The sequence below is a fragment of the Vombatus ursinus genome, unplaced genomic scaffold (assembly GCF_900497805.2).
Source record: "Vombatus ursinus unplaced genomic scaffold, bare-nosed wombat genome assembly UNPS02009835.1, whole genome shotgun sequence".
In the NCBI taxonomy this organism is placed as follows: Eukaryota; Metazoa; Chordata; class Mammalia; order Diprotodontia; family Vombatidae; genus Vombatus; species Vombatus ursinus.
In genome coordinates, this window is record NW_020949613.1 from 17,765,311 (window position 1) to 17,790,563 (window position 25,253).

A 25,253-nucleotide genomic window follows, 5' to 3' on the forward strand; every position below is an offset into this window, starting at 1 on the left:
ATTACTGCAACAGCCTGCTGGGTGGTCTCCCTGCCTCAAGACTTTACCCACTATAGTACATCTTCCACTCAGCTATTAAATTTACCTTACTAAATACAAGTGTGATCATGCTGCTTCTCACACCCATGTTCCATAAACTTCAGTGGCACCTTACCACTTCTAGAATCAAATATAAAATTCACATTTAGAGCCCATCATAAACTGGCTCCCTCATACATTTCTGGTTTTCTTTTACTATGAACACGAACTCTGCAAGCCAGTGACACTGGCCCCCTTGCTGTTCTCTTCACAAGATACTCCATCATCTGACTCTGTGGATTTTCCCTGGTTCTCTCTCCTGCCTGGAATGCTCTCCCTCCTCAACTCTGCCTCCTGGCTTCCCTGGATTCTTTAAGCCCTAGCTTAAATCCCACTTTCCAAAAGAAGCCTTTCCAGATTCCCCATAATTCTGGTGCCTTCCCCTCTGTTAATTATCTCCAATTTGTCCTATACATTTTTTATTTGTAGACACTTGTTTTCACGTTCTCCCCATGAAACCGTGAGCTAACTCCATGAGAGTAAGTAAGGACTGTAAGTAGAGAGTTTTACTTTCCTTGATCCCCAGAACTGTAATAAAAATCTTGCTGGCTTGACCTGGAGTCAGGAAGACCTGGGTTTAAATTCTACCTTAAGATACTTGCCTAGCTGTGTGACCAGGACAAGTCACTACATTTCTAAGACTCTAAGTTTCCTCATTTGTGAAACAGGGACAATGATGGCATCTACCTAGCAACTTAACAGGGTTGTTATGAATAGTCAATAAGACAATACATAAAAAAGCATTTTGCAAATCATGAAAAACTATATAGATATGAGCTATTATTGTGATCATCATCAACCTAGTTACATTCTTCTGGATACTCTCCAACTTACAAAAACCAATGCTTAAATCTGGTGCCCAGAATTTAACATTCAATATTCAAGACAGTGAACAGCAAGATTATAACCTTCCAAATTTTGAATGTGACCCCTCTTTTAATGAAGTTTAGCTTAGACTGCATTAGCTTTTGTGGCTGACAAATCATACTGATGACTCACAGTGACCTTGAAGTCTATTAAAAGCTCTAGATCTTTTCTAGACAGAATATTTTGCATAGTTATGTTCCACCCCTTCCCCCCCCCCAGGCTACTTTGCATTTATCTGTATCAAATTTTATCATATTAGATTTGGCTCAATGTCTTAACCTGTCAAGATACCTATAATTGTTATGGGGCTTGGCCAATTTCATATAGTAAACGCCAGAAGTAAGACTGGAAACTCAGGCCTTCCATACTCCAAACCCAACACTAGCTACTATATCAGGTTGCCTCCAAAGGAGAAAAATAAAAATGAACAGACCAAATGAAACATAGGACTGCAAATGACTAATTCTACAAATTAGGTATCTGTTAACTTCAAAACCAAAAGATCTATATACTGAATTTTAATTCAATAGTGAGCCCCTCCCCTTTTAAAAAAAACTTCTTTACTGTGTATTCAGCATGGATTTGTGATGCCTAAGTATATTAAAATATTTGACAAAAGTCTCTCACCTTCTGGAGCATCTGCATCACATTTCTTTGGCACAGAGAGTGTATGGTTCCCTTTATGGTCAACATATGTTGCATTGCTCTAGAAGAAGAAGAAAAGAAGTTAGGATACAAGTTCTTTCAATGGAATATTATATTTCTAATGATTTTAAAGTGTTTCAGTAAAAATGCTTTAATCTAAACGTCAAAGTTCACAAATTTCTTTAGTAAAGAGAAGCAAAAAACAAACAAACAAAAAAAAAAACCCAAAGCCATCTTAAACAAAAGAAATACTGATGGAACAGGAGCTAGAGGAGTTCTGATAGAATACAGCTGAAGAGGTAAGGCAGCTAGGCGGCTCGGTGGATAAAGCACTGGGCCTGAAGTTGAGAAGACCTGAGTTCAAATCTGGCCTCATGTACTTACTAGCTATGTGAACCTGGGTAAGTCAGCTAACTTCTGTTTGCCTTAATCCACTGGAGAACAAAATGGCAAGCCACTCCAGTATCATCTGCCAAGAAAATCCCATGGACAGTATTGGCATGCTGTGGTTCAAGAGGTCATAGAGTTGGACACAACTGAAGAACAATAGCTGAAATAGATACACTATAAACTCCCATGAATAAGTCATTGTAACACAACAATACTTTACAATGACATCACTGGTGTCATATATTGTTATACTGAGTTACATATGATTAATGTAGTATAAGTAGTACTTACATAGTAACCTACTTCAAGTTTACAAAGTTTGTTAGGCATTAGCAAACCTAAGACAGCATATCCTAAGGTAGTAATGAACCAATTCAATGGCACAAGAAGCATGGGCAAGTGACAGAATAGGCCAAATTCTTTTTAAGGCCATCCTTTTTTCCTTTCTAAAATCTCTTGTTGCCAATCTGTCAAAGTCCAAGAGAAGCATTATGTCTAATAATCTCTGAATGGTAATAATTTTGAACCTAACAAGTAACAAGACTTAATTTAAATTCATATTTTTTTCTCCAGGACACACCAGGGTAAGCCATCTATTCTAACCTGTCTTTTTTACATCATCCCTGGCAGTTAGTCACCAGCTGTTTTTTTTTTTTTTTAAACCGTTCAGTGATGGGGAACACTGTACCCCAGAGAAAGCCTGCTTTGATATAGCTCTACTTGTTAGGAAGTGTCTTCTTACATCAGTGGTCTCCAAACTTCATGCAATAATATATCCTCCTACTCTTAAAAAACAAGCAAAAAACTGCTATGCCTCTCTTCTTTTTTGTGGTATAAATAACTTAGCTTAAAGTGAACTGGTAACAGCTTAATTACTAATCTATTATTATTTTAATAACAAACAGATTTTAAAGATTTTATAAACTAGGCCAAAGATATTTATTCCTTTACAATCTTCATATTTATAACATAACATAAAACAACAATGAAGTACAAACAGCTAGACAGAAGCCACTGGTCCCAGGAGCTCATTCAGACTTGAGGGAGTCCCAGTCTCTAGTGTATAATGTGCTACCAGAATCATGTGGTAGAGACCCAGAGGGAATTCAGGCTCCAACAATCCTAGGGAGACTTGGTCTGACCTTATGTTCTATAACTTGAAAGACATCACGGTAGAGTAGATAACACAGCTCACTACAGAACCAAAAAGAACTAGGTTCAAGTTCCTCCTTTGACACATGATGCTCTGTGACCCTGAACAAGTCACTTAATCTCTTTATGTTCTAGCCAACTCTCTAAGACTCTAAACTGGATAGACACTGCATTGATAGAGGGTACTTCCTCACTGAGAGTTCCCTGCACTGAAGAAGTCATATGTCTTGGGGAGGTTTGTTTTTTACCACAAAATTTCTGAAAAAGTTGTATAATGGATAAAACTGCGATTTACAATTTTTTTCCTGACCACTAATTGAGGTAGATATTTTGTCTTCCTGACAGCTATTGCCAGAAATCCAGTTTCACAAAAACAATATATTACAAACAGTAGTAATATTTGCTATCATTCTGTTTGAAATTCAACAAAGAGTTCCTTTATGTGTCGCCAAAACTGAGTAAGATTTTCAGGTTCAAGCACTTGTTTGACTTTAAAACTATCACTTCTTACTATTTTTGATCACATAGAATAAGATCAAATGTATTATATTTGTCTATGGCTAATGGGTTATCTTTCATATTTAGAAATATCAAGGTCTTTATAAAAAGAGAATTGTATCTCTAGATCAGTAAAATGGTGAGTAATCGAATCTTTACTTTTTTTGACTGACTTCATAATTGTAGGGCAGGTATTTTTAAGATTGGGAAACATGAAAACATATTCTGTAAATGTTTGCCATAGTTCTAATTTTTCATAAACGCAATCGTAATCATTTCATTTATGTAATTTGCCTTTCTAGATCGGAGTATGAATTTGATAACCTTGAACTGACTCAGAGTAATTTTTTAAAAACTGTCTACCAAATACAAAAGTTTTGGGAAGAAATTGTCACAAAAGGAATTTTTTTTTGTTTCTTCTTTATTATTATCATCAAGAAAACAACAATTTCTTCTAGTCTATTTCCTCACAAAACACCATGTATTTTACCTACTTGCTATTTATTCTTCTTACTCTGTATGTATTTACATATGCCATTTTTGTCTTCCCTGTCAGAATGCTAGTATTCTTTGTGAGTAAGGATTATTTTATTCTTTGCACTTGTATCTCAAGTGCCTGTCATATGGTACACAAATTCTGACTGATTAAAAAAAATATCCAATGATACTGACCATTGCTTTTTATCTTTGATTCTTGTATAATTAAATATACTTTCCCCCCCAACAGAATTCCTAGCCAGCTTCAGTTTATTCTGAGTGTTACAGCTCCTGACACCTTATAGGATAGTGACACTCCTTTGTATTCATGATGTTATCTGTCCTTGCTTCCATCTTCCATATAATAATCTAAGTTAGCTGAGTTCCCTGAAAATCCATATCATTCTTTTGAGATAAGCTCCCTTCATTCCATCCTCAGAATCTCACCCTTAAGAATTTCTAATTCCTCATGGGTAGACTTCCCCTTCTATAGAATGACAGAGTATAGGGTATGGGATCCTAGCTATTCTTTCTCTGAATCTTTTTGAAGTATATTCTCCAAAAACCAAGAGCAATGTCACTCTGTGCCTGGCTTTCTTGAATTCTAAGATAGAACATTCACATCTTTTCTACTCTATAGTTCTCAACACTTTTAGTTCAGCCGCCAATTATTCTTTATTTGGTCACTGTAGGTACAGAGTAGCAGTTCCACTTGTCACTTCTATCTTTGAAAGGACCAAGTCACCACAAAGGCAAGCCAAGAATTTAGCTGCTCTGCTTTTGGCAGAGAGATATAACAGATGACTGGAGAGTTGAAATAGTCTAACACTTCTATAGCATGCCTCCAAGACAGCTGTGGATCTCCTGCCTTGGTCGAGTTTATCTGTAGTACACACTACCACAAAAAATAACACTAGTTTCTCTTTCTGTTACTTATCCACATTCTCACTACCATGTTTCCTGCCTCAGATTCCATAGTTCTTCCAAAAAAACCCCAAAAAAACAAAAAAACAGAAACAACCAAAAAACCTTTCATTTCAATGCTTTGAGGCACCTATAATCTTTGGCATGTTGGCAGTCCAAAAACACAGATCTACACAGCCCTCATTCATGTCTGCCTGTACTGGACAACTCTTTCTCCTGTCATCTTGTAAATTCACAATCAGGGATCTGCCAAATGTGCTAGTGCAGTGGGGGTTGGGGGTGGGAAGTAGTAGGGAAAAGGAAAGGCTTCTTCAAGAACTCTTGATACTTGAATGTATACCACTGAAATATATATCTTATCCATCAATGACTTCCCGACTTTTTCCTTCAGTCATATACTTTTGATGATCCATTGTGGTTGATTAATGGGAAGACACAGGGAAAAAAAGTCACATAGCAGAAAGGCATGGATGGGAAGCAAATATGTATCACTAGAAATAGTATCAACATCAATGAATCAGAGATTCATTTAAGTATGAAGAATAACTTCACAGAATGAAAAGGTATGGATGGGGTGAAATCCATCTCAAGGAAAGGAGTATATACCTAAATCAATGATATCAGTATATTAAAGATTTGTTACTTCATTGATAAGGGTACTCCTACATTGATGAAGATTACAAATTACATAGATAAGTCTGAGAGAGTTGCATAAGTCTCAACAAGGATCAGATCAGGATTTGTAAGAGTAATACAAGAAGGCTTATAGAAATAATGAGGAAAATACACATCTTGAGCTATCACTGGATTTTTTAGCTCCTACCCTCCCATTTTCTCTGTGTTCTCTCCTAAACCTATTCATTATCACCTTAACTTCTAGCCATTCCATTTCCTTTCAATCGCCCACGTCAACAGTCCTATGCTGGACTCCTTTTATAATTCTTTATACTACAGTTCATCAGTTCAACCATACACTGCCCTTTATTCCCTAACCCCTTTCTCTCTTATCCTATAATGTTATTTACTCCTTCCCAAATCAAACCGTGGGTTACCCCCACCACTGGCCTATTTTGCTTCCCTCTCACCTATGCTGCTGAATGGTGTTGGAGGAAATCACAAAACCAAGCGGACTGAGTCAAGTGTAAATTTAAGTTACAATCTTAATTGGGTCTTCACAGCTGCACGGCTATCTTTTTATTGTTCCCTAATGAACTACTGTGAATCCCACAGCAACTGTAAACTTTTTTCCCTCCCTCCTCAAGCCTCAAGCAGCCTTTCCCCACCCTAGTAGCTAAGAACTTTGCCACCTAATACAGGATGAAAAGAGACCAGTCACAAGGTTCTTTCCCTCTAGTTTGTATTTCAAAACCTCAAAAATTATCCTTTATTTCTCCTTCTTAGATCCTGTCTCTGACAAAGAGGCAGACTTTGATTCCATCACCCCCTATCTTCTCTGGTAGCTTATTCCCCCAATCACATGTTCTCTTTTTTAGCTTCAGTATCTCTTAATATACAACTCTTTCCCTACTGCTTAAAAACATTCCTGAGTTGCCCTCAACCTTAGAAAACTTCTACTTGACCTTGCCATGCTCTAGAGCTATTCTTCCCTTTGACAGCCAAATTCCTACAAAAATGTCTACTTTTTTCTTAAACCCCTGAAGAACTATTTCTAACCTTACCATTTAGCTTAAAACTTCTCTTTAACTGCTAAATCTGATGGATCATTCTCAGTCTTCATCTTCTTGACTTCTCTGCAGCACCCGACACAGCTGAGCTCCCCTCAGCTGGACATTCTCTCCTCCCCAAATCTGTGACACTACTTTCTCTTGATTCTTCTTTAAATTGATTGTGCATTCTCAGTCTCTTTTACTGGATCATCATTACTTCCTGTCAAGAGTCGGTCTTTGGTCTGCCTTTACTCTCCCATCCATTTCTCAGTAATCTGCTCCCATGGGTTCATCTACAGTTTCTATGAAAATCAATCTATACAATACCCATTCCTATTAAAAACACTATAGAGCACAGGAATAAATGGAGTCTTCCTTAAACTGATAGGTGGCATCTATCTAAAACCGTCAGGAAGCATTTCCAATAAAATCAGGGGTGAAACAAAGATGTCCACTGCCACCACTGTTATTCAATATTGTACTAGAAATGTTAGCATTAGCAATAAGAAAAGAAAAAGAAAATGAAGGAATTAGAATAGGCAAAGAAGAAACAAAACTATCACTCTTTGCAGATGATATAATAGTATGCTTAGAGAATCCTAGAGAATCAAGTAAAAAATTACTTGAAATAATAAACAAATTTAGCAAAGTTGCAGGATATAAAATAAGCCCACATAAATCATCAGCATTTCAATATATTACTATATAACAATCAAACTACCAAAAATTATTTCATAGAGCTAGAAAAAACAATAACAAAATTCATCTGGAAGAACAAAAAGTCCAGAATATCAATGGAACAAACGAAAAGAAATGCAAGACAAGGTGGCCTAGTTATACCAGATCTTAAACTGTATTATAAAGCAGCAATCATCAAAACTACTTGGTACTGGCTAAGAAATAAGAGTGGTGGATGAGTGGAATAAGTTAGGTATGCAAGACACAACAGTCAATGACTACAGTAATCTATTATTTGATAAACCCAAAGACCCCAGCTTCTGGGATAAGAACTTACTCTTTGACAAAAACTGCTGGGAAAACTGGAAAAGAGTATGGCAGAAACTAGGCATAGACCAACATCTTATACCCTTTACCAAGATAAAGTCAAAATAGGTACATGATTTAGATATAAAGACTGATACTAAAAGGAAACTAGGAGAGCAAGGAATAGTTTCCCGATCAGATCTATGGAGAAGGGAAAAATTTATGACCAAACAAGAGATAGAGAACATTATGAAATGCAAAATGGATGACTTTGATTACATTAAATTGAAAAGTTCTTGCACAAACAAAGCCAATACAACCAAGACAAGAAAGGAAGCAGAAAGCTGGGAAACAATTTTTACAGCCAGTGTCTCTGATTAAGACCTCATTTCTAAAATATATAGAGAACTGAGTCAAAAAGAATATAAATCATTCCCCAATTGATAAATGGTCAAAGGATATGAATAGATACTTTTCAGAGAAAGAAATTAAAGCTATCTATCGTTATATGAAAAAATGCTCTAAATCACTATTGATTAGAGAAGTGCAAATCAAAATGACTCTGAGGTACCACATCACACCTATCAGATTGGCTAACATGACAAAACAGGAAAATGATAAATGTTGGAGAAGATGTGGGAAAATCGGAACACTAATGTATTGTTGGTGGAGTTGTGAACCGACCAAGCCATTCTGGAGAGCAATTTGGAACTATGCCCAAAGGGCTACAAAATTGTACATATCCTTTGACCCAGCAATACCACTTCTAGGTCTGTATCCCAAAGAGGTCATAAGAACGGGAAAAGGACCCACATGTACAAAAATACTTATAGCAGCTCTTATTGTGGTGGGAAAGAACTGGAAATTGAGGGGATGCCCATCAATTGTAGAATGGCTGAATAAGTTATGGTATATGATTGTAATGGAATACTATTGTGCTATAAGAAATGACAAGCAGGATAGTTTCGGAAAAACCTGGAAAGACTTATATGAACTGATGCTGAGTGAAATGAACAGAACCAGAAGAACACTGTACACAGTAACAGTCACACTGTGCGATGACTGGCTTTGATAAACTTAGCTCTTCTCAGCAGTGCAAGGATCTAAGAAAACTCCAAAAGACTCATGATGGAAAATGCTATCCACATCCAGAAAAAGAACCATGGAGTATGAATGCAGAGGGAAGCATGCTATTTGCTCTCCTTTTCTTTTGTTGTTTTGCTTTATTTCTTCTTCTTTGTGGTTCCTCCCATTAGTTCTAATTCCTCTATACATCATGACTAATGTGAAAATATGCTTAACATGAATGTATAAGTAGAGCCTATATCAGATTACACACCTTCTTGGGGAAGAGGGAGCAGAGGGAGGGAGAGAATTAAAACTCAAAATCTTATGGAAGTGAATATTGAAAACCAAAAATAATAAATTATTTAAAAAAGAAAGAAAATCAATCTCTTAGCACTTATAAAGTTCCCATCATGTGGTAGATGCTGGGGATACCAAGACAAAAATAAAATCATCCCCACCCTCAAGGAGCTTCTAGATCTGCATAACCAACCCTAATCTTTCTTCTGGTTTAAGGTACTATACCACTAATTGTCTGCTAGATATTTCTAAGCAGACGTCTCACAAGCATCCGAAAACTCATTATTTTTGAAAGAAAATTTAATATCTTACACTCCCAAATGTACCCCTTTCCCTAACTCTCTCTTTTCTGTTAAAGGTACTATTCATGATTTCAGACCTAGGCTGGTAACCATGGTGTCATCTTTGATTCTTTCTTCTCCTTCACTTTCCATATCCCTTCAGTTACCAAGTCTCATCAGTTCCACTGGTTCAACATCTCTCATATCCATCCCCATTTCTGTATTCCCATAACCAATTACCTGAATTCAGATCCTCACCATCCCCTGACAAGACCACTGCAAAAGCATCCCATACTGGACTATGGGCTTCAAGTCTCTACTAATGCAAAAAATTTATTAATTCCCTTCTACATTCAAAGCACTGTGTATATACCAGGATCTGAAGGTACAAAAAACAAAATGAAAGATGGTTGGTATTCGCATTTACCTTTTGCTTGTGGGGTTGGGGAGGCAGATATAAAGTATAAATAGATAAGTTTATACTTAATCATTTAAGTAAAGCTGGGGGTCTAACACTTACAGGATTTAGGAAAGGTTTCCCTCTGGAGGTGGCTCATAAGCTTAGCCTTGAAGGAAGGAAGCTATAGAATCTGAAAAGTGAAGGTGAAAAGGAAGTGTACTTCCAGCCTGAGTGAAATTCTATGCAAATGTGCAGAGTTCAAGTACAAAGAATTGTCTTCAGAAAACAATGATGGCCCAGTTTTTTTGGAATGTAGAATGCATGAACGTGTAGAGCAGGGTAAAGTGGACTAAGTCTAAAAAGGTAGGTGAGTGCCAGGTTTTGAAGGGTTTTTAATGCCCAACTGAAGAGTTTCCATTTTATCTTTGTGGTAAGAGGAAGCCACTGAAAGTACTTTGAGGCATGGGAGTGACGGTCAAACTTACGTTTTTGCAAAGTTACTTTGGCAGCCATGTGTAGATGGACTGGAGAGGGCATCATATAAAACGAATGTTACAAGATGCTTAAATATTGCACGTTTGTGTTACAGACTTCAGAGGACAACTATTTGAGAGAATAGCCAAACTGCTCACAAACTCTAGTCTTTAGTCAAATTAAACAGGGGCCAAAGAATATCACAGCATGGGCATCAATCATTGTGTGTTTAGCACACAGGTATAGCATATATACATACAACACTGCTAAATAATGGCATAGTTTCTTCATGCAACAAGTAAGGGTGTGAAAAGAGGTAGTAAAAGAATAATAAATACTCCCTCTCTTCCAGCAACTTATAATCTAATTGGAAAACAAGGCAAAACAAACATGAAACACCTATACAATACAGTGCATGGCAACACATGAAGATATGCCACAATGAGTACTATACTTTGATCTCTAACACTGAGCATAGTATCTCATACATAGTAGGCATATATTCATGTTTGACACATTCAATTAAAAGATAGTCACCAATGGAGGATACTGTGATTCCAGAAGGCTTTGTGAAGTAGGAATAATAAATGTGAGAGATTTGAATAGTCAGAAGAAAAAGGCAAAAATATCTCATAAAAGAAAATAATCAAATGATTTTCAAGTATAAAAATATATATTTGTGGAGACAAAGATACTAATGTGACAGAAAAAGGCCAGATTAGTGAAGGTTTTAAGGGCTTATGTCAAAAGGTTAACCTTTGTTCTGTAGCAAAAGACATCCAATGGAGTTTTATGAGTGAGGAAAAAACATGATGTTATTTTAGAAAGATTATTTTGCAAATAGTACATAACATAGGTTGGAAGAGAGAAAAGATTAGAAAAAAGGAGACATAGGATGTTGAGTTGTCTTCTCTCTCCACATTAGTTAGAACAGAACTAGAAGAGAGTCTTCTTCCATGCTCCTAGAAAATAAATGTAACTGAAATAGCAGAATTAATAAAGGAGCTCCCTCTGGGTCAGGACCTATGGGAACTGACATAACATTCTTCTAAATTATTTCCTTTTGGGAATTCATATTATTAGTCACATAGTCATTCAGTTGAGAGGGAATATTGGGAGTTTTAATAAAGCTCTGAGCTAAAATGCAACAGCTCAGTACCATAGGATTCATTTAAGAAAGCTTTTTAATGAAATTTAGTACATATTCTAATGAGAATTTTACACTAAATATGAATAATATAAATATAGTGATATAAATTAAAAATAAGAAGGAATCTGATGAAACTGATAATTTCAAGTCATATATCATTTAAACTACATCTACTTTCTCAGTATAATTAACATTAACTTGTAAATCAGGTTAAAAAATCTTCAAAGGTTGGAATAGTAAGGTGATGTAATTAAAACGAGGAAAATTAAGAGGATAAAAATAAGGTCTGAAACATGGATTAAAACATCAGTTACCCAAATACAGAATGTGAGAGACTTAATTAGGCTGCAAATTCATATGATGAAGATATATGGATTTTGGTGGACTATAAACTTGACTCAACGTGAGCAGGACTCAACTTACATAGGAGACAAAAATGCTAATGCTTTAGGTTGCATTAATAGAGGTACAGTGTCCAGAGAAAGTAATATCATAGCTCCACTGTACCATGCCTTGGTCAGATAATATGTGGTACTGTTTCTAGCTCTGGGTATTATCATATTGTAGAAAGATTACAAGTAAGAACTGGGGATAGCCAAGATAGCAAAAGGGACAAAGAGTTATGCCATAGAAAGATCAGTTGAAGAAATTGGAAATATTTAGGTGAAAAAGAGAAAAAGAGGACTTAAATAGGAAGGTCATGATAATGTTCTAAAAATACATAAAGGGTTATCATGTGGATTAGATGGCCTCTATGGTCTGTTCCACTCTAAGATTCTATAGTCAAGCAAAATACAGATGAAAATATCTTAGTATATAGTACTCACCTCTATTAAGTATTTTTGGCTTCCGTACATAACATACTGAGGGGCAAGACTGTAAATCATATAGCTAGTGTGAAGGACAATCAGCAGAAGTATCATGCAGAGAAATAAGAGTGCTTGGGGTCTGGTTCTACCTCTTCTGATCCTGTACAACTAGGAAAAAAAAAATGGACCATTAACACATCAGCAATACTGTTTAAGTAAAAAGTTAAGCTCAAATTCTCTGTTAATGGAAATGCTTTTTATAATCAATCTTTTCCAAAATAAAGTCTAAAAGCTCCTAATCATTGCTAGTGGTTAAAATGTGATGGAAAAAAAAAAAACAGCTCTTTCTACATAGGGATTTTAGGTTGAATCTAGCTTATTTGTTTATAGGAAACAGTTACTGTAAAAAAAGCTGCTAAGTCAAAAAGGGCCTATAAAGGATCAATTTTAAAAAGCAACAATCTAGATACTATAATATTACTTAACATAGTCAATATTTTTGTATTAACTTGAAGAGTAGGAGTTAATAATCTGGTATTGACTAGTCTTTTTTTCTTTTTTTTTTAAATGTTGATACCTATTGCAATATAACTGGTTTCCTTTATAAGTCGATGTACTTGTTATATGTATTTAAAGACATTATTCTGAGAAGAGAGCTATAGATTTTACCAGACTACCAAAGGGATACAAGGCACAAAAAAATGTTAAGAACCCCCTGATCTGGAGCATCCTTGTTTATATGAAGATAATGAGTTGATACAGTATTAAATCCATAAGAATTACCTCTAGTTTTATCTGAAATCATTAGGATCATTTCAATATTAAAATTTTAAATATTTCAGTTTATATTTAAGTTATAATATGAAGTCACATGAAGTCAACTGAGTGACACTACCATATCCATGAAACACATTTATGAAACGTTAAGGTAAACTGCTATGAAAATTGGTTTGTGACAACCTCTGAAATGGGTATTTTTACATTCTTTCCAAATACAGGTAAACCAATATTAAGAACAAGTGAAACATAAGGGAATCAATTGATTTCTTTCAAGTCACTAGAAACGTTAAAATATGGTCCATTAACTTTGACATCAAATCCAACCTCATTATATTATTGTTTGATTTTTTTAAGCTTTCCATACCTATTTTTATGTCTGTACATGTAAAATGGCATCAAGGAGGTGGATTTTTATTGAGTGAACTCCCAAGGTTCAAACATCTTCACGGGTTTACCTTAAATATTACATTTAATTTGGGTGGATATTTAACATAATAAAATTAAATAACTTCCTTTCTCTAGCTACACACAAAAATGCATTTGTGTATTGTATGGCTTAGTCTCAAAGCTCTTAGATCAAATGCCATCCTTTAAACTTCAGTGTATACTGAATGCTCTCAAGCCAATGTTTCAGAGAATTACAACTTGTAGAATATAAATTCTATAAATCTAAATGCCTAATGAAAAATTAATAATCCTTTTTTGATAACTTTGGTGAAACTGTTCCCTTTAACTTCACAAAACAAATAGCATAGCTTGATATTAGATGGTGCATATATAGAAAAAAAAAACTAAAGTGATTTTCAGTAGTATATATTTTTATTACTCACTCTGATCCAAAAGAACCATATGCCAATATTCCGAATCCCAGCCATCGAAGTGAAAATAAAGTACATAATTATAGTTGTTATAAGAAGATAATCAAGTGGGAAAACCTGAAACAGAAAAATTCAAATTTAATACAGAAATAAACTGTGAGAGTGGTACAACGTAAAAATCTGCCCAAGATAGTTCAAGATAGTTTATCTTAATACAGGCAAGAGTTCAAAATATCAAATTCCAACAAATTCTAAGGTTACTATGACCAAATAAGAAGGAGGGAAAAATAGATTGCCTAATTAATAAGAACCTATTTTAAGCAATGCTTTGGCATAAATTAATATTCATAAGTACTTTAGTAAGTGGCAGAAAAGGTCTCATTCAAAATCAATGTCAAAGAAAAGGCATAATTCTCTTAGGACTTCGGTGAGCTACCTATATGTTTAAAAAATAATGCAGGGAAATAGATACAGATATATAATTATAATTAATTTAAAAATAACAAACTCTTTAAGAAATTAGTCAAAATAGAAGTTGCTTTCAAATTAAAAAAAATTATAGTAGCATACAAAGCAAATGAACCCCTTATTAAATTACAAATAGTTATTTCTTAGCTAAAATGTTATAATGTGAACAATACCAATTGGTGCATGTGCTTTGGAGTGTTAAGCAATGTTACAATTCTCAAAGTCTTTCTTAGCAACACTGTCAACTGGGTAACATTGGTTTCTAAAACTGCTAATGGCTATTTAGTTTCCACAGAAAATATCTTCAAAAAAACGGTATGCTTCCATTCAGAAAATGACAGCCACATTAACAAGTTATTAATTTGTAAGGAAAAACAGAGGTGATTATGACTTATTAAGAAGTAGTAATGTCTTGATATGTTGACACTTAAGCAAATTATGCTTATGAAATTTGCATTTTATAAACAAGATTTCATTTGATGAGTAACTGAATTTTCAAATGTTTAGCTTAGTGATTCAATTTGATCTAAGCTCTTAGAATGCATCTATGTATTCATACTTCATAATAATTTCAATTAGTAACCATGAAGTTATTTGTTATTCCCATTTGAAAGAATTAAAAAGTTAAAAATTGGGGCAAAATTTACTAATGCTTAATTACAGTAATATCTTACCTACACAGAGGTCATTGATTTATTAACATTGACACATTTACAACACAGCTAACAACCAGATGCAAAAAAAAAAAAAAAGTTTTTTCTAAGCAGTCAAAATAGAGGCCATAAAGTCCATATATATTACATTATGAAAACTTAGGCATTTTAATACTGTGAGTGCCTAAGACTTTCATTCATTTAAGTCACCTTTACTTTCATTTGTACAAATTAAATAGTCTGTTTTAATAATTTGGCTGTTTCAAACCTCATCTCTGTTCAAGGCTCTTAGAGCACATCTTTTTCCTCATCTTCCCAGTAGAGGATATTGTTTTATATTTTATTGAAAAAATTGAAGGCATTTGTCAAGAGCTCCCTTTTTTCTACTCATATCACAACACTCAGGCATCTCCCCCAGTTATTCCTTCTTTCACTCTTGAAAAGTCGATCTTTCCCTTGTCCAGGCCAACCTGATTTCTATCTATCTCACATCCTTCTTTCTTTTACAAAAAAACTGCCCTCATTATCATTCCCACCCTATTATCTTCAATCTTTACTGGATCCTTTCTTGTTCTATATAAACAAATCATCACCATCCTTTAAAAAATATTCTAACTTGATCTCACCAACCTGACTATTGTACTACATCTCTCCTCTGCCTTCACTGCTAAACTCAAGAAAACAGTCCATACACAAATGTCTCCACTTCTCTTTTCACTTTTTTCTAAGCCCTGTACAACCTTCTGACTTCATAATTCAACCAAAACTCTGTTACCAGTGCTCTTAACTGCCCTCCAATGTCCTTTTCTCAAACCTCAACTTTCTATACCTAGATAGCATCTGACAATGCTTATCACTTCATCTTACATAATCTCCTTTCTAGGTTTTTGTGACACTGTTCTTTCCTGGTTTTCCTCCTATTTATCTGCTCCTTCTTAATCTCTTTTGATGGTTCTTTATGTCACTCAAATAACTGTAGGGTTTCCCTAGGGCCTTCTTTTGTTCTCCCTCTATACCACCTATGATTTATAATCACATTAGCTCCCACAGGTTCAATAATCATCTCTATGGAAGTGATCCTCAAATCTAGTCCTTCACCAAATGCCTTTCATGCACCTCAAACTAAAAGTCCAACAGGTAAAACAAACTTTAACTTGCCTCAAATTGAATTCATTATCTTTCTTTCCAAACTCCTTTTCCAAGCTTTCCTATCTATTATTACTGAGTATTTCTCTATCATCCCAGTCATCCAGGTCTCCAACCTCAACACTTACCCAACATAACCAACAAATTTGTTGTTCAGTTGTTTCACTCATGTCTGACTATTCGTGATCCCATTTGTGGTTTTCTTGGAAAAAGATACTACAGTGGTTTGCCATTTCCTTCTCCAGCTCATTTTACAGATCAAGGCAAACAGGTTTAAGTGACTTGCCCAGGGTTACACAGCAAGTACATGTCTGAGGCTGGATTTGAACTTAGGTCTTCCTGACTCAGACCCAGCACTTTACTCACTGTGGCGATTGTGCCACCTAGCTGCCCTCATCCAACAAGCTGCCAAACTTATTTCTACCTTCAAAATATCTCTCATATAAACCCCCTTCTCTATACTCATACAGCCACTGCTCTGGTGTAGGTCCTCATTACTTCTGAGTAGACTATTGAGATAGCCTTCTAATTGGTCTCTCTGCTTTAATTACCTCATATTTCAATTCATCTTCTGGTCAGCTGTGATTTTTCTAAAAAAGTGATTTTCCAGAGCAGCTAGGTGGCGTAGTAGATAGAGCAACAGCCCTGGAGTCTGGAGGACCTGAGTACAAATCCGGCTTCAGACACACAACACTCTAGCTGTGTGACTTTGGGCAAGTCATTTAACCTCAACTGCCTCACCAAAAAAAAAAAAAAAAAAAAAAAAAAAAAAAAAAAAAAAAAAAAAAAAAAAAAAAGGGATTTTCCCAAAATAACCAACCTGCCCATGCCATCCTCCCAACTTAACAAATTCCAGTGACTCCCTATTATCTTCAGAATCAAAAATAAAACATTTTTTTTTGAGGGGGAGGCATTTATAGCTCTTTACAATCTGACCCTTCCTACCTTTCCAGGCATGCACAGTTACTCCAACACCTAACACTGTACCTCTGCCCTAGCTATGTCCATGCCTAGAATACTTTCCTTCAGTTTACCTTCCCTTCCTTCAAGATTCAGTTCAAATCCCATCTTTTACAGGAGGTTCTTCCCAGTCCTCTATGCTGCTTAGTGCCCCACTTATTCTACATATATCTTGTATATATCTAGGTTTACATGTTATCTCCTTCATTAGAATGTATGCTCCTTGAGTACAGACACTTCTTTTCTACGTATTCCCAGCATTAAGTACAATTTCTGACACATAGTAATAGATTAATAAAAATCTTGTTGACTAGCTAAAAGTGGACAACACAAAACAGAATGTGTAGGAAAGTTGTTAGAAGAAGGGGCAAGGGCAATAGCAAGAAATAATAGGTAAATGGAGGAAGATAGCTGAGCAGTAGGGAATAATATAGCTGAGCTTCCCTCCTCCTCCCCCACAACAAACAAACAAAAACCTTCTTTAAATATATCTAACACCAAATTCCCAGGGGGAAATTTTTTAACTGATAATAAATTAAAAATAAATTTATTTTAAAATAATTCTTTGGTATACATATAATTTTGCCATTTATCAAAGACAAAAGTAAATTTGGACCTGCTTATTTTTACATAAAGAATTAAATCTTGGTGGAATATTCGATACTGCAGGACGTAGAGCATCTTCAATGTTTTTCAAAATTGATCAATATTTTGATTTTATAAACACCAATACTGAGAATGTAGCTTGACATAAACATTTAGTACAAGAAGTATGTTTAGGCCATTTCTGAAATTGTTGGAAATTCTGTCCTAATCCCAAGCCCAAATTCATTTAATGATTTTGTATGTACAGTAAAAACACTGCAATTCATAACATACAATAGTCTTGAATCTGAGTCAAGGCGTTTCTGGCAGCGTTCATTGGCATTGCGTGGTATGACAGCATGAGCAGTGCAAAGTGTGCATGCTGTATGTTCAGAACCAAGGCTACAGTGAAGTTGTGCAATGCAACATGGGCAAGCATCACCAGAAACACCTTGGATTCATTATGCATTTGATTTTGGATTATTTTTTGGTCATTGCGCATTCAGAAACCTTTCACTGTTGCCAAATTTTTCACAACCCCCACATTTAGTTACATGACCCCACATGAGGTTGTGACCCACATTTTAAGAAGTGCTGTTCAAGACTGCTCATTTAAAAGCTGAATTGAAATAAACCCAGAATCAACGTCTACATTAAAACATAGAAAATACTTATATTATTTACTGCTAGAAGACTGCAGTGAATTAGTAGCTCTAGACTGATTCTGAGGGCCAAATTCAGAGGACCTACTCTGATGATCTCATTTCTTACTATATTTTCTATATGCCTGTTTCTATCCTTTAATTCCTAGTATGGTAGGTACCACAGACTCTTTCTGGACTATTGCATTCCCTGTACCCTGAATAAGACCATCCCAAAGAGGATATCATAGGGACAAAAATTTCAAACACAGCCACAAGGACCTCAGGGGGAAATTTAAGAAAAAGTCATAGTGAGTCATTGGCCAGGTAAAGTCAGAAAAGAGAGACAGCCAGAGATCAATGGACACAAGGGAGAGGATCTGGTCAGAAGTAGGCCACAAACAAGCATTACAGCACCCCAGGATAGGCTGTGAAATGAGGCAAGATGAGATCCTACACTCAAATTGGAACACCCTCAGAACATAATGGAACACTTCATTCAAAGTAGCAAATGGCAGTTTTGTTTATCCTCTACCCAGTTGCAGGTTAAAGCTCTATGGTGGACTAAGGAAAGCACTTATGCAGTTACAGGCCCAGAGAGAATCAAGTTTAGAGGCATGCAGCAGTGATGTGGCTCAGATCTCAGGGGTAGAGCCGGAGGATCTCCATTCTAGCTCCTGTTCTATTCCGAAGCCTGCAAAGGAAGAGCCAAGCCAGGCCTAACCTGCACAGGAATAATCAGGACCAAGGGGAAACTTGCAGTTCTAGCTGAATGCAGTTCTAGCTGAATCAAGCAGTAGTTTACTATTGATCAGATCCAAACTCAGATCAGGAACTCATAGAGCTCAGACCAGGGGATAGCATTGCCATTTTTGTCCTGTGTCAGACCATACTGGGAGCACCAAAAGCTTGCAAGGTTCCCAGCTGGAACTGCCACTGAGATCCTAGAACCACACAATACTCAGTACCCCAAGGCAACAAAGCAGTTTCAGCACAGATCTTCCCTCTAGAAGTATACAGAATCTGGCTCTAACATTAAGTCTGAAATCAAAGAAGCAGTTTGGAAAAATGAGCAAAAGAAAAAAGAATCCCACCATATAAAGCTCTTATGGTGATATGGATGCTCAAGACACAAATCTAGAAGAGAATGACCTCAAATAACTACAAGCAAAGACTCAAAGAAAAACAGCATTCCTGGAAGAGATGAAGAAATTAACTTATTTTTTAATAAATGAAATGAGAGTGCTAGAGGAAAAACATAGGAAAAGAAATGAGAAATATGGAAAGATAATTAACAACTTAGCTCAAAAGGTACAAAACCTTGTTCAAGCAAACTTGCTGAAAATTAGAATGGATAAAATAGAAGCTCCATGATTTCATGAGATGACAAGAAACATTAAAGCAAATTCAAAATACTGGAAAAAAAAACAGAAGAAAACATAAGGTATGTCACAGCAAAAACAAGTGACTTTAAAAATAGGTTGATGGGGGAAAAATTAAAAATCATTGGACTATCTGAATATCATAACAAAAAAACAGTCTAGCTATCATATCTTAAGAAACTATGAAAGAAAATTGCCCAGATTTCTTGGAACCAGGAGATAAAGTGAAAAGAAAGAATCTACCAGATATATCCTGAAAGAAACTCCAAAATTAAAACTCCTAGGAACAGCATAGCCAATATTCAATTTCTAGGTCAAAGGAAAAACACTGCAACAAGCTGCCAGAAAGAAAGAATTCAAATATTGAGGACTCATAGTCAGTATTCACACACAATTAGCAGCATCCATTATAAAGAAATGAAGAGTTTAGAATAAAATATTTAAAAAGACAAAATATATAAGATTATAGCCAAGAATAACTGACCCAGTAAAACTAAGTAAAAGACAAATAGGCAATCCATAATTGATAAATGGTCAAAGGATATGAACAGGCTGTTCTCTGAGGAAGAAACTAAAGTTATCAACAGTCACATGAAAAAATGTTCTAAATCACTATTGATTACAGAAATGCAAATCGAAATGACCCTGAGGTACCACATCATACCTATCAGATTGGCTAACATGACAAAACAGGACAATGATAAATGTTGGAGAAGATGTGGGATAATTGGAACAAAATTGGCGTTGTGAACTGATCCAACCATTTTGGAGAGCAATTTGGGGCTATACCCAAAGGATTATAAAATTGTGCATACCCTTTGACCCAGCAATATCCCTTCTAGGTCTGTATCCCAAAGAGATCATAAAAACAGGAAAAGGACCCACATGTACAAAAGTATTTATAGTAGCTCTTTTTGTGGTGGCAAAGAATTGGAAATTGAGGGGATGCCCACCAAGTAGGGAATGGCTGAATAAATTGTGGTATATGAATGTAATGGAATACTACTGCGCTATAAAAAATGATGAGCAGGTAGAATTAAAAAAAAAAAAAACTTGGAAAGACTTACATGAACTGATGCAGAATGAAATGAGCAGAACCAGGTAAACACTGTACGCAGTAACAGCCACATTATGGGATGACTGACTTTGATAGACTTAGCTTTTCACAGCAACACAAGAATCTAAGATAACTCCAAAAGATTCATGGAATCTTTTTTGGAAATTGTTATCTATACCCAGAGAAAGAAAAATGGAGTATGAATGCAGATGGATGTATACTATTTGCTCTCCTTTTCCTCTGTTGTTTTGTTTTATTGCTTCATTCTCGTGATGCCTTCCATTAGTTCTAATTGTTCTTTATATCATGAGTAATGGGAAAATATGCTTAACATGAATGTACATGTAGAGCCTATATCTGATTATATGCCATCTCGGTGAGGGGGGGAAGAAATGGGAGAGGGAGAAAATTTAAAACTCAAAATCTTATGGAAGTGAATGCTGAAAACTAAAAATAAATAAATTTAAAAAAAAAACAAAAAGGAAAATATACAGACAAGAGAAAAATAAACCGGACCTTTAATGAAATAAAGGACTTTCAAGCAATTCTGATAAAAAGACCAGAACTGTATAGAAACTCTTAAGTTCAAATACAGGAATTAGGAGGATCATTTTAAAAAAATGTAAATACAAATGAACAATTATAAAGCACTAATAAACAAGGACAAATTGCTTAATTTTAGTATGGAGAGATCATTCCCTCTGAGTCCCATCATCATCAGGGCTCACAGGGTGCTTAATTAATTAGAGAAAACCTGGAGGTAGTTCTATTATGTCTTGATAATCTTAAGAGAATAAGCAAAAAAGAGGAGTGGAGGAATACATTGGGTGGGATCAAGGGAAAAGAAGTTTAGGGAATATTACTTCACATAATCAGGGTGTGTAAGTAGACATCTATACAGGTTTGGGAAGGGGACTGCTGACACTTAAACCTTATTCTCATCTGACCTGGTCAAAAGGGGGAAGAATATATAAACACAGCTGATTACAGAAATTATTTTCATCAACAAAGATATAAGAGGAAAACAAGGAGGAAGGAGGAGGAATCAGAGAGACAACAGACTGAGGGAGAGATGATTTCTAAGCAGAAGAAACTAAAGATGTACTCAAATATTTATAATAGCTCTTTTTGAACTGGCAAAGAATGGGAATCTAGGGGGTTATTATCAATTGGGAGAGACTAAACGAGTTATAGTACATAAATGTGACTAGAATTCTATTGTGCTCTAAGAAATAATGAAGGGGATGGTTTTAGAGAAACCTGGAAAGATTTACATGAACTGACGCAGAGTCAAGTAAACAGAACCTGGAGAATAATTTATATAATAATAACAACAATATGGTAAAGACAAACAACTTTAAAAAGAATTATGAACTTTGATAGATATAAAGATCAATCACCGATCCATAGGACTAAAGATGAAATATGCTCACCCACATCTCCTGTCAGAGAGATGAAGGACTCAAGAGTACAAAATAAGACATTATTTTTTTTTTTGATATAACCAATGTGGAAATTTGTTCTGCTTGATGACACATTTGCAATAAGAGTTTTGTTTTTCTTTCATCCTCAATTGTGAGAGAGTTAGGGAGGAAAAATGTAGATTTTTAATGACTGAAAAAATAAAATATAATTTTAAAATATTCTTTTAGAAAAAAGAATAGCTGACCATGAAGAAAAAAAGACCAAAAACCTAAAAAAAAGTATATGAAAACTAAAAAAATCTAGCAGCCATGAATCATTCAATGTAGGGCTAAACAATTATACAAATCAAAATAGGCCTAGGTCCTAAGAAATTACCACATTCAGGTATAGTTCAACTAATATACATATAGGCTCCACTCATTAAGAAAATTTTGAATTATGATCACTATAATTTGAGACTAAGATCCATTTAAGAAAGATTTTCATAATAAAATTTTAAATCCAAAACAGAGGGAGAACATTTAAGTTATTTGAAAAACTTTGTAGGAAATGATTTTTTCCCCAGTGATGGAAGTTAAGTGAAGGGTTAATGAAGTTTTAAAATTTTCTGTCAACAATGAACAAAATTACTTTAAAAGTATTATATCCTCTGCTACCTGCCACTTTCCCTGATTATCAAGATAATATTCTATATGAAGCAATTAAGAGATTAAATTTCTATTCTATTCTAAAAACAAAATTTTAGGTAGGGTTGAGTTTCGAAGCATCTAACACTATAAATTTATTATTATTGTTATCATTATTTACTACTCACCGTCTGTAGTATAGGTAAAAGCATATTCAGTGGATTAGTCAAGTTGGTTCCAAAAATTATGAATCCAGAATCAATGCCAGCTGAATGAAGAGCTTTGTCCAGGCTAAAGTTAAAAAAAAAACTAAGGCTTGAATTTTTACACGGAACATTGCATATTTGAAAAAACAGAGAAATGACCATAACCTAAACACAGAATACAAACTGGTGGTAGAAATACATGTACAGAAAATTGAACTTCATTTAAATATTTTACAGAACTATATTCAGTTGATTCAATTGAGATAGGATAAAGAAATACTGCCCTTTACAGGAACACAGTTAGCCATTCTTTATGAGAGTTAACACTGTAAAACATTTCAAATAAAGTAGATAACTCAAGATGAATAGACTACACTAATGGATTTCAGCAAGGAAAAAGTATATTACATGATTTGTGTAAATGATTTAGGAAAACTACACTGAAATGTACTTACCTTGACAGAAAGAGAGAAACTGTGAACAGCAGTGCCACAAGGATGAAAAATATTCCCCATATGATCTAAAAACAAAAATATATTACTAAAATGTAGCTCAAGATGCTCTAAAAGTTTATATTAAAAGCACAAACACATTATGCTCAATCTTATTGATCATGAGCTATTAGTGTGCCAATGTTTTAATAAAAATCAATCCAAGGTAGATTTTTATTGAGGATATAACTCCAGTTGTCACCTAAGTTTTAATAACTTGAAAAACTATTTGAGTGAGAACACTTATACAGGATAAAAGGTATTCACACAACTTCTGCAGCAAATTTTATCAGTAAGTAAACAAAAGGAACAAAGATTTCTTGCTAGATGAGATAATTCATCCTTTGCAACTTACACCTGAGATTATCCCATTAAACTACATATAAAAACTCATGAAAGAGTTCTCATGACGTTACTGAAAACTTTAGTTTTAGTTGGAGAAGGATTCAAAAATGAAGGACAGAATTAAGAACTCTGAGTAAAAAGTAAGAGAGAAGCAGGAGAGAAGTATTGTACCACTATTCATTCCCACCATTATAGACTCTGGAATGAATGGCCACTGGGGTACCATGAGAAGCAGGGATTTAAATTGAAGAAGGAGGGCCTAAAGAGCAGTGAGGAGCTAGGAAGGCCAGACAAGAAAAGAAATCACTGGCATGCACGGGGTAAAATGAGCTTAGGCCCAAACTCAAACTAACTTCATATGTAATAAAGAACTTAGCTGTAGGGAACTTAAAAATCTTAGTAGTTTAAAATAGGGAAAGTATTTCCCAACTACTAGTATCAGGGCAGGATTCCAAGAAGAGAAAACATTTGAGCTGGACTCTGAAGACAGAGTGCTGAGATGACACTCAATAAAGAGAAGTCCAGGGACAGGAAAATACAAGAGTATATGAGGAGAATGCTCTGTCATCCAATTTGGCTATAGATGACAAACGGAAGGGAAGGGGATAAGGCTAGAAAGGCTGATGGGAGTTCTGTTATAAAGATACTTGAAACTAAGTGAAGGAGCTTACACTTTAAACAGTATATAATGGAGAGCTGTTGAAGGTATTGTACTTTTGCAAATAAGTGACATGATTAGAACTGTGTTTTAAGAAGAGTAAAACGATCACAGTGTCAGATGAACTAGAGAGGAAAAAGAAAGCTACTGAAATAGTTAAAAGCACCTCTAGGAATGGAAGGAGAAACAGTTTCCCTTTTAACTGAATTCCCACAGCATACAGTAGGTCCTTTATAAATACCTGCAGAATTGAAACTAAAGAAGGTAAAACAAGCATTATTTATTAAGCACCAACTATGTGCCAGGCATTGTCCTAAGTGCTTTGCAAATATTCTTTCACTTGATCCTCACAATAACCCTAGGAAGAAAGAGAGGCAAACAGAGGCCAAGTGCCTGGCTCAGGTCACATGGTAAGTATCTCAAGCTGGATTTGAACTCAGGTCTTCCTGACTTCAGGCCCTGTGCTATATTATATTGTCTACGCCATCTCGCTGCCTCTGGAACATTAAATGGCAGAAATATTTTGGAGGAAAAACACATAGGTCTTAGTGACTAGACTGGTGAGGAGATGAGAAGGGGATATAAGACAGTCAAAAGACAAGGAAGCTACAAAGCTTCAGTAAAAGGTAGGGTATTTATGAATTTTATGAAACATTGGTAGCTTCATTCCCTATTTATCTCCTCTGGAATGGAAATGTAGTTACAAATTAGAATGAACAGCACTATGTAATTGCCTCAGACTATCCTAAGTATACACAAATGCCTCATTGTGGGGGGGGGGGGGTAGATGGGAATAAAAACAAAAACCTGGTGGCTAAAGGTAGTGGAAGGAGATGAAATCAAAAGAATGT

At 35.2% G+C, this 25,253-nt stretch overlaps 1 protein-coding gene across 1 annotated transcript in view; it reads right to left on the reverse strand.

Moving 5' to 3' along the window:
• The window catches only part of LMBRD1 (LMBR1 domain containing 1), a 188,310-nt gene that overhangs the window by 26,366 nt on the left and 136,691 nt on the right, over positions 1-25,253 (reverse strand). The window contains exons 10-14 of the mRNA XM_027852980.1: positions 23,364-23,428; positions 22,891-22,993; positions 13,772-13,876; positions 12,180-12,329; positions 1,573-1,651 (exon numbers count right to left, since the gene is read on the reverse strand). Of these exons, the coding sequence (XP_027708781.1) occupies positions 1,573-1,651; positions 12,180-12,329; positions 13,772-13,876; positions 22,891-22,993; positions 23,364-23,428 (502 nt within the window). The remainder of the gene's footprint in view (positions 1-1,572; positions 1,652-12,179; positions 12,330-13,771; positions 13,877-22,890; positions 22,994-23,363; positions 23,429-25,253) is intronic.